This window comes from Psammomys obesus, unplaced genomic scaffold, assembly GCF_907164565.1.
Source record: "Psammomys obesus unplaced genomic scaffold, mPsaObe1.curated_primary_1811, whole genome shotgun sequence".
NCBI classification, from domain to species: Eukaryota; Metazoa; Chordata; class Mammalia; order Rodentia; family Muridae; genus Psammomys; species Psammomys obesus.
In genome coordinates this window covers 19,414,142-19,424,525 of record NW_026596117.1, presented here as the reverse complement: position 1 = coordinate 19,424,525, position 10,384 = coordinate 19,414,142, and the positions used below count along the sequence as shown (strand labels likewise).

At 41.1% G+C, this 10,384-nt stretch overlaps 1 protein-coding gene across 1 annotated transcript in view; it reads left to right on the top strand.

Moving 5' to 3' along the window:
- Window positions 1-1,464: 1,464 nt before the first annotated feature.
- Slc30a9 (solute carrier family 30 member 9) overlaps window positions 1,465-10,384 on the top strand; it is a 53,350-nt gene continuing 44,430 nt past the window's right edge. The window contains exons 1-2 of the mRNA XM_055629219.1: window positions 1,465-1,688; window positions 9,153-9,320. Coding sequence (XP_055485194.1) covers window positions 1,586-1,688; window positions 9,153-9,320 — 271 coding nt within the window. The 5' untranslated portion in view covers window positions 1,465-1,585. The remainder of the gene's footprint in view (window positions 1,689-9,152; window positions 9,321-10,384) is intronic.

The following is a 10,384-nucleotide window of genomic DNA, read 5'->3' as shown; positions in this document are numbered from 1 at the left end:
TTGTTTACAGGTACCTGGGTGAAGGTTTGCTTTCAAATGCCCTCCCCCCCCCCCCATCAACCACTGTGTATAAATTCTCAGGGAAGGGCAGGACACCAGGAGCTCCTTCTCCTTCCATGATAGGGTGTTGAGGGCCTCAGTCTTGTTCAAGTAATCACACCAAGTGTGAGCTGAAGAGGGCAACAACAATGTCATGCTGGAAGTCAAGATTTCCCACGGCTTCCCTCTTCTTCTGGAGGAAGCTTTAATCCACCCTTTCTTCTAGAATGTTCACTGGGACTTGGAAGGAGTGATACACATGTTTCAATCTATGGCTACACATTCAATAGTCATTGATTCTCAGTTATTTGATCAGTTACAAGTTTCTGCAGTCACCATGGCATTGACCATTGCAAAAGAAAAAAAAAAAAACTGCTTTATTCAACGCTGACAGTAGTACTAGTCTGTGGGCATACAGACTTATTTTAGAAGGCAATTTAACCAGAATATCCTGTCCATTTACCTGCACAGCTGCAATCCAAAATAGTTTTTCACTAGAGCCTCCGATCTTGATACCATGGGCCTTTGATCTGTTAAACCTTATCAAAGGTGGATTTCCCCCTGTGAGGGATTCCCGCAAACCGGATCAAAGTGGTTGGCTTCCCCCTTTACTATTTGCTACTATTACAAAGTAGTAATTAAAATTATTAATGCACTAATTTCCAATTTAAATTTGATTTTGTAGCACTTTAATTAAGCGACTTAGGTTAATAATCTTTAAAACAAATGGACATGTATCCCATTCTGTTTAATTGGTCGGGCAGGTATTGCCTGAGCCCCTGGAATATAGTGGTGTAAAACTGCACAGGCTGTAGTATCCACATACATAGTCTCTATTCCGAGGGACAGTAATTTCGGTAGTGGTGTTCTGAAGAAAAGTATACAGGGCAACGCCTTAGAATAAAATAACCACGCTAATTTAATATTTAGAGTGGTCAAAGGCTTAAACTAAGACCCGAATGAACTTGATTGACATGGGAATAGTTAAAACACGCGAACGGCGTTCGGGTTTCTTCCTTTCTGACACCAGGCCGTTTCAAAATTGCCCCATCTTCGAGTACCCACAGTCTCAGGATCTCTCATTTTACACACGCCTCTAATTTCGTTATAGCACAGCGGAGAAGCGGAGGTTGGGGGGGGGGGGGGGGATCGGCGAGGCGGCCGCAGTACCGGTAGGCGCGGCGCCGCGGGTTCAGAAGGCACGGGGGCAGAAACTTAGACCCACACTTCTCCTCCCGCTCCCCTCGCCGCGGGGTCGGGCAGCTCGGCGGAAGACTGTTTCTCCCGCCAACAGCGGGACGCAGACTTCCGACCACAGGCAGGAGAGCGCACGGCGGCCACCCGAACCCGGCCGCCCGCGGCACCCCGACCCAGCGGCCGTATTCCGTCACTTCCGCCGACGCGCCCCGACTTCCGGGTCGCCGAGGCCGCCGGCCGCGGCGCACACAGCCGTGTTCGCTGGGATCCAGTCTATGGAGTCAGTTGGCGCGGCCGGAGGCTCGGAGGCAGGAGGCGGTGTCCCAGTGGGGGCCTGGGCCCCGCTAGGATGTTTCCGGGCTTGGCCGCCGCCGTCGCGGCGCACAGGTGCAGCCGGGCGGCGCTGGGCAGGCTCGGTGGCGGCCGGGCGGCGGCCCGTGGCCGCAGCCAGGGTGAGTGACCGAGCGGCGGAGGCCGCGCCTGGCCTCGGCAGTTGGCCAGCTTGCCCTTCCCCAGCCCCGAGCCTGCCGGTCTCGCAGGGTCCCCATACGGCGTCCCCGCCAGCGGCGGCCGCAACAGAGTCCCCTCGGGGGCCAGCAGGCGTGGGGACACCCTGAGGCGGACCACCAGACCCGGAGGTCTGAGCGTCCATCACGGTGACCCAAACAGGCCGTGGGAAATGACAGAGTCCACCAGTTTCGAGGCTCGCTTGAACTCCCTTTCGCAGTTCTACCTGCTGCTTAGGTTGAGGGCTTTTCACAGTTACCAGAGGAGCCTAGTGTGGGGACTGGAAGCCCAAAGAACTTTGCAGTTTCATTGAATTCTCTAGTTGTGAAAAAAAAAAAAAAAAAAGGGTTTCCTGAAACTGGGCGGAACGATAATTGACAGTTTTCTTCACCTTCACCATTCCTTAGTCAAAGTGGTTGGAGAATTTCTGAAATAGCACGAAACCTGTAGGCTGTCTTCTTGTTTACCTACCTCTCCTGTTGCCATAGCTTGGCATGTCATAGCACAGCTCAGGAGAGAACAGGACCAAATCCACTAATAACTAAATCCCCCCCCAGATTCTTGGGAGTTGCCAGGAGTGTTCACGGAAACGTTTCTCAAACATTCAGGCTTCAGAAACTTTTGAGTGGAAGTCGAAAGCTGCAGCCATTCAGGCTTTTGAGTGGTAAAAGCTGTAACAGACTGCTGTGCTGTACAGATAAAAGTAGAATATATTCATATCTTGTAATAAATATAAAAGCTGGCTCTTAAGATTGCAAATGAATTTATTGCAATAACACTGTTACAGGTTTTTTGTTTTGTTTTGTTTTGTTTTTCTTTTCTCTCTTTCTTTTTTTTTTCGTTAGTGACAGAAAACTAGCTATGGAGTTTTCCCATATTGGCAGTATGCCTGGTTATCTTATGTATCATGAACAGAATGAATCGCCTGTTTATATACTCTATTCTAAAACCCCCAAGTAAACTTTGGCATATTACACCGAAGTTCACAGGGTGGTTGTTGAAGGTTGTCCAGACTGCACTTTCAGTGTTGGTAAAATGAGTTGAAGTAGTGTAATTTGTAATTCTTATTCTGTGTTCCTGTCACCGTGCCAAATATGATATGTTCTTTGTCTCATCTGTGCAACACAGATAATAATTACCTATCTCTCCATTTAGGATTACTTTGCAGAGTTCTTTAGGATGTTTGTTACTACAAAAAAAAAAAAAATTGAATGTTTTTACCCTTAAAACCCTTCTAGATTTCAAAAGTCACCTTCTTTGTGGAAGTTTTGTTGCAGTATTTGAAAGAGCAATCAAAACTATGGTTAAATTTAGAACTCTTTTGGAGGAAGTGTGCTATTTAAGTTGCATGCTACAAGAAAAACTATTTGAAGCTCTTTTTTTTGTTTTGCTTTGTTGTGTTGTTTTGTTTTGTTTTGTTTTGTTTTGTTTGGAGGAGGGGGAGCAGGGATCCAAGACCAGATAATTTTCTTTGAGAAGAAATAAAGTTTAGTTTCTGCTTCTAGAACGCTTACCTGTCTAGTTAAGGCTTCTAAAGGATAAAGAGAGGAAGCCAGGCATGGTGGTCCCAGCAGAGGCAGGAGGATCTCTGAGTTTGAGACCAGTCTGCTCTCTACAGAGTGAGTTCCAGGACAGCCAGGGCTTCACAGGAAAACCCTATCTTGAAAAACAAAACAACAAAAGAGAATAAACAGAAGAGGAGAACATTGACTGTTATAAATACTTAAAAATTAGAAATCTCTGTGAAGGCAAAGAAAAAAAAAACAGTATTCAAGAGTCAAAATATATAGTGTAGTTTTGCATTATGCGGTAGCCATATTTTAAAAAGTAACAATAGATCAATATTATTAACCTACAATATTTTAATATTCTTAATATTTTTTTAATATTAAGCTTTTTCCCATTTTGTGTTGTCTGCAGAATCCAGTGTGTAGTCACACAGCCCATCAATATGACTATTGGATAGCATACATAGCAATACAATAATGGGCCAAGAAAATGATTGACGGTTGAATAGCATACAGAGGTGCAGAAATGTTGTACAAACATGAAAAAGTATAGTTATGTATGTTTAAAGGACTTCACTGCTCACTGCCTATCTTGCATTGGCTAAGTTTTCTCATTTTTTGTTTAATGATTTTGTTTGTTTATGTGTGTGTTCATAAGTATATGCCCATGTATTTGCTGGTATTTGTGCACATGAAGCCGACAGAGGGCATTGAATCACATGGAACTGGGATTATTGGCATATGCAGTACTAAGCTGCTGAGCCTTATTTTCAGCCTCTTAAGATTTTCGTACTGATTGGCAGCAGAATTGTGTGTATCTCAGTTTGTTACTATACTAATCAATTACAAACTTACTTGTAGTTATAGTATTTGTATAGTATTTGTTGTGATGGGTTCTCAACCTAGGCTGACCTCAAACTTGTGATCCTTCTGTCTCTATCCCCAAGTCTTGGGGTTGCAGGCTGTTTTTACTTTTTCTTAGCAAATGTTGAAGTAATTAAGTATGATAGTAGAGATAAAATCTAAGATGTAATGCAGGGAGTTGTCTGTGTGTGCTTTTGTTGCTTTACAAAAAAAAAAAAAAAAAAAAAAAAGTAAAGGGTGGCCTTTTTTGTACTGTGTACTAAAACCGTATCAGTCACATCCTCCTGGGTTGGGCTACTCTGCCTTACTCATACCTTTGCTTGCTAGATGAGTAGGCAGAATTTTCCTACAGTGTTGCTTAGCAAAAAGGATACAAGTAAACTAGGATTGGTGAGTGTGATATTACACCAACTGTCACAAATTGACAGTGCTGTTAATAAGATCTTTTCTAAAATAAATCCATTATTTTTTGATAATTTATTTAATTTCATTTTCTATGAATTGATGTGAGGTTGTCAGATCCCCTAGCACTCGAGTTATAGACAGTTACAAGCTGCCATGTGGGTGCTGGGAATTGAACTCAGGTCCTTTGGAAGAGCAGGCAGTGCTCTTAATCACTGAACCATCTCTCCAGCCCCATAAATCATTATTTTTAAAGTTTCATGTATATGAATGTTTTGCCTGCCTGTATGTCTGTGCATCATGTGTGCAATGCTCATGGAAGCTGGAAGAGGATATGAGATGCTCTGGAATTGGAGTTGCAGAGATTGTTAGCTGCCATGTGGATGCTGAGAATTAACCCCAGTCCTCTGTAAGTGCTCCTAACCACTGACCCACTCTTCATCCCCTTTAAGACCCTCCCCCTCCCCCGGTGGGACCAGGAGGAGAGGAAGATGGGGGCTATGATTAGGATATAAAGGGAACAACTAAATAAATAAAGCTAAAAGTTAAAAAAAAAAAAAGATTTTTCAAGGTAGGGACTCTCTACATAGTCTTGGCTGTCCTGGAAGTCACTTTGTAGACCACACTGGCCTTGAACTCATAGAGATCTGCCTGCTTCTGCCTCCCCAAGTGTTGGGATAACAGGCATGCACCACCACACCTAGCCTATTGTGCAAATTTTTAAAATATAGAAAAGGAGAAAGTAGTATAAAAATTAAATGTAATTTCTGTAGTTTACCAAGTACATTTTTAGTGATTGAAACCATATTGAGTTAGTCTTATTCATGTAACATTGTAAGGTGGAAAATTTTCCTCATCTGACAAGCAAAGGTTTTTTTTTTTTTTTAATTCTCTCAAATTACATCCTTTCCTTTCCTCCCCCTAGTCTTCCCCCCCCCCAACTTCCTCTCTCCCCCAGATCCACCTACCTCCATATTCCCTCAGAAAAGAGCAGGCCTCCCATGGACATCAACCAAATAGGACACAACAAGCTTCAATAAGATCAGTCACATACCATCACATCAAGGCTGGATGAGGCAACCCAATAGGATGAAAAGGGTTCCACAAGCAGGAGAAAGAGTCAGGGACAGCCCCAGCTCCTATGTTAGGAGTCCCACACTGAACACCAAACTACTCAGCCATAATATATATGTAGAGGACCTAGGTCAGACTGCTGCAGGCTCCCTGATCTCTGTAAATCCCTTGAGGCAGTTGATTCTGTGGAGCAGCTAGTATTCTTAATCATGGAGCTATCCCTCCAGCCATGCAATTAGATATGTCAGTGCTTTAGAATTTGGAGGGAAGAAAGTACTGAAATAGTCTCTTAGGTAAGGAGACTGACCTATAGTCAATGGGCTGCAACCTTGACTCAAGCCCTAAAATGAGCTAGAGATGAACCCAAACCACAAGATATCCTTTTAGTGCAGATGAAACATACATCAGAGAGACTGCATTATAAGTTTGCAGGGAAGAGAATAGTTGCTTTTTGTTGCTCTTAGTCTCAAATGGAAGTCATGTTCTCTCTGAAAGCCAAAGTAAATAAGTAGATGAGAAACTAGATTGAGAGAGGGCAAGCAGTGACAGCAAAGTGAAGACACACTTGTGACCAGGCTCCTGACTGTTGTGACTAAACTGGGAAGATACCAGTAGCTACAACCTAGATGAAAACAACTCTTAGGTGTGTAGCAATGAGGAAACTCTATTCAGGCTGGTAGAGCAGTCAGTGCCAAACAAAAAACTAACATTCCATTTGTAGCTAATTTTAGATGTCACCTTGAAGAAAGGGTGTTAAGATTAGGAATATGTTTTACTCTATTTTTGCCTGCTAGAGATGATTGATTATATTTTTTTTTGTTGCTGTGTTAGGTATTATATTGGTTTTCTTGAGTGAGATGTGGACCTGTAAGCAGTTTTCAGTTGTGTGTTAATGCTGAAGGTGTACTGAAAGCTGTTAGTACCTGACATGTTAAATGTTTTCAGACAGCTAGCAAAGGAGCTATCTAAGATAACTGTATAATGTTAGAAGGGTTTGAAGAGACCTCTGCTGGCCAGAAAAAAGGCCGTTTAAGTGTTACTCAAGCCGGTGACTGAAATCTCACTGAAATCTGGAATTGTAATGATACACGCAAGCTAAAACTGTGCCACCACTGCAGTATGCCAGGCAGTACACTCACTGTTTTGAGAGTTGCTGCATAAAAGGGGAGAATGAAGCTCCAAGGCTGACTTCAGCTGTACTGCTAGTGACCACAGAGTGGGAATCATCTCTGTGAAGGTATTCCGACTGTGAGAAGAGGTGATAAAATCAGAATGCTCCAGTTTTAAAACTACCTAATGAATAATCTCTCTAGCATTGAGCAACAGTAAACATTGTCATAAATACAGAAAAATAGATAATTAGAGTTTAAACTCTGCTAGTGACCAAACCCAGGGCCCAGAGCCCTGCTACTGAGATACAATCCCAGTCCAGAATAAGCGAACACTCCAAGGTGTTCTCATCAGCTGAGTTCAGAAAAAGCCTTTACACACACCCACTTGCGGGACACATAGGATAAGTTAAATACTGCCATGGGAATTCAGTTAATAAAGTCAAGATAGGAAGACTACTAGGGCAGAAATAAAGAGGAACAGCTTAGTTTATTCAATATTTAAAGAATTTAAATTAAAAAAATAGTTTTAAAAATGATCAAGAGAGGAGAGGTCTCAGGCACAGTATATGGACCTTGTTTGGGTCTATGCACATATAAAAAAATTATGTTTGTGACAACTGGTTAAAGAATTCTTTTTTAGAAAGTTATGTGTTGTTACTGTTCCCATGCGGCTGTGTCTGACGTGTGTAAATATCAGAGCATGCGTGGCACACTCACGGAGGTTAGGGGACAGCACTCTGCCGATGCTTCTTAGTGCTCTTCTCTGTTGAGCCATCTTGTCCTCTCGGGTCAGCCTCCCTTCCTAAGTGGTGCTGAGGTTTACTGTTCAGATTTAGGGATGAGAGGAGTGCTAAAACTTGAGGTTACAAACATTTGGCCCGAAATGTGTTTAGGCACTTTGTTGTTTTAGTATTTTGAGATGTTTTTAGGTAAACACAAATTATAGGCAATTTTGACATCAGTTGTGCTGAAAATTTTCTTTTAATTCTCAGTCAGCAGGAAAGGCAAAGTAGATCTCAGGGTACAGGGCTTTAGTCCCTTATGAGCCCTTAATTTTATTATTGTTGTTATTACGACTACTACTATTATTTTTAGGACAGGGTTTCAGTATGCAACCTTGGCTGGCCTGGAATTTGGTATTTAGACCAGGCTGTCCTCAACCTTACAGAGATCCACCTGCCTCTGCCTCCCCAAGTACTGGAATCAGTGGTGTGATCTCCTGTACCCTTAATTTCCCTTCCTATTTCCTTAGTCTTCCTATTCTGCCTCAGGAACACCAGTGGCCACAGTGAAGAAGACAGGTTGGTCCATTACATGTCTCAATGTGTAGGAACCCTCTTCTGTTATTTTCCTCACTTAGCTTTTAGAAATAGATACTCATAAGCAAAACCGCATCGGATCCTCAGCAATTTGCCAAATAAACTAAGAATAAATGGACATCAGAAAGTTTCCCTCCAAAATAAATGAGCAGCCTATAGCTTGGCTGAGAGCTTATGCGTCATATCCCTCGTGCTTTCAAGTTACCTACACTGCTCACAGTGACTTCTTCTTGCCAGAATCCCTGAACCGTAAGAAGAGACTTTATTTTACAAGCCTTCTTCATGCATATGGCATAAATCAGTTTGTGTTTGGGAAATTCAGTTGTCAGCAGGTAGACACTGGCGCCTCCACACCCCATAGGGCTGAGCTGTGTCTCCTGACCAAGTGTCAGCTCTTCAGTGCCCACTCACTCACTCTTGGAAAAACTGGATTATCTCTAATGACATAGTTGGTTTCATATAAAACCTTAGAAAGTATAAATTTTATCTAAATAGTTCTTGAGTTCTTTGAAAAACTGGAATTTTGAGAATACACAGTAATACATAAAAGATTAGGAGAGTAGACACTACTTTTTCTGTCATTTCAGTTTAATTATGGAGTCCCTTTTCCTTCTGTGTCAGTCTAAAAGCCACTGTCAACCAAGATGCAATACTTAAAGTGCTTTGTGTCTTTTATTCTCTCAATTAAAAGTTCCATATACTGGGGCATTCACCAAATTGTGATCTAATTATCTGATTAAAAATCAGAGACAACAGGATTGACTGCTAATAGGAATCATTTATTGATTGTAATATGAAAGAACTAAATCTTCAGCTCATGGGATAATTTCGAGTATCCCTTCTGACCAAAGTTGACTCAGAGTCTACTATTCTAAAAATATATTATACCAGCCTTTTTTTCTCTCTCTTTTTTTCCTAAATGCAACAAGCATACAAAATAAGAATATCTCTTATGTACTGTGAAATGCCTTTTGGAATAATTGAATATCAAGGGTTTTGCTTGGTCTCATATATATTTTTCCATATCAATATAAATTAGGAAAAAGTTTCCATATCAATATAAATTAGGAAATTTAAGCATGTGATTTGTTAAATGTTTGAAATTAAAATGACTTTTTTTTTTCTTTTAGGATGGAAGAATTTAATGACATTTGGGAGCATTACATACATGGTTCCCAACAGTCACCCACATATTTCTATTTCAAAGCGAGTCAAGTTGTACTCTACGGATGTCCAGAAAGGAGGGCAGGGCTCTCAGACTCCAAGAGCGGAAAAAGTCCTGCCACTTAAAGAAATAGGTATGTGCAAACTTGCTGAAAGCTTTTAAAATTTCCTATACATTGACATAGTGTAAAATTATTTGCTCTTTAATAATAGAACTTGCCTGTAAATAATAGAACTTAATAATAGAAGTTTAATAATAGAACTTACCTTGACTGGTGTGTATTTCTGGGGGTGTGTAGCAAATGAGAATGTCTCAAACAGGTTAAAGGTGAGGACCAATCTCTGAGGTTCTGCCGACCTACACACACACTTGAGCACACATCATCTGCACTCACAGATACAAACAAGCATGCACATGTGCACACATACAGATTTCAGTTTGTTTGCGTAAAGCTTGCAAGCTGCCACAAAATTTGTTCTCTGATTTCTCTGATTATGGCATGAAGCTTGTTGCCTAGGTTTTGGTTTACCATTTGAACAGTTTTTCTAAGTGGCCCCCCTGTCTTTGAAAATATGTGTCGCTTTGATTTCTTGGGACAAGATTTTTATCTGTATATAGTTATATTCTAAGTTGAAAATCTTTTTAAAGCTGTGCATGGTAGTTTATGCCTTTAATCTGAGCACTTGGGAGGCAGAGGCAGGCAGATCTCTGTGAGTTCTAGGCTAGCCTGTCTACAAAGCGAGTCAAGGACAGCCAGGGCTACACAGAGAAACCCTGTTTTGTTTCCAAAAACAAACAAACAAAAAATTTTGAAAAAAGTATAACTTCCATGTTTATATTCCATGTCTATATGGAAGTTATGTAATCTATTATTACTTCAAAGGCTAAAGATAATTAATGTTTAGGTTCCTTTGGGAACTGCAAAGACTGTGAATGCCTTACTCTGACAACTTGTTCTCAGCTGATGCGCTGTTTATTGGCTAATGTTTTATATCCATTCAACTCTTCCAATTCTGTAAACATAAATTGGTGTTCTGTTGCTTTTTGTTGTGATTTGCTTATTCCTTTCTTTTAGCTGTTCTGGTAATTGAACCTAGGACCTCACACATGATGCAAGTACTCTACACCTAGCCTCTTAAAAATTGTATTATTATTATTATTATTATTATTATTATTATTATTATTATTATTATTATT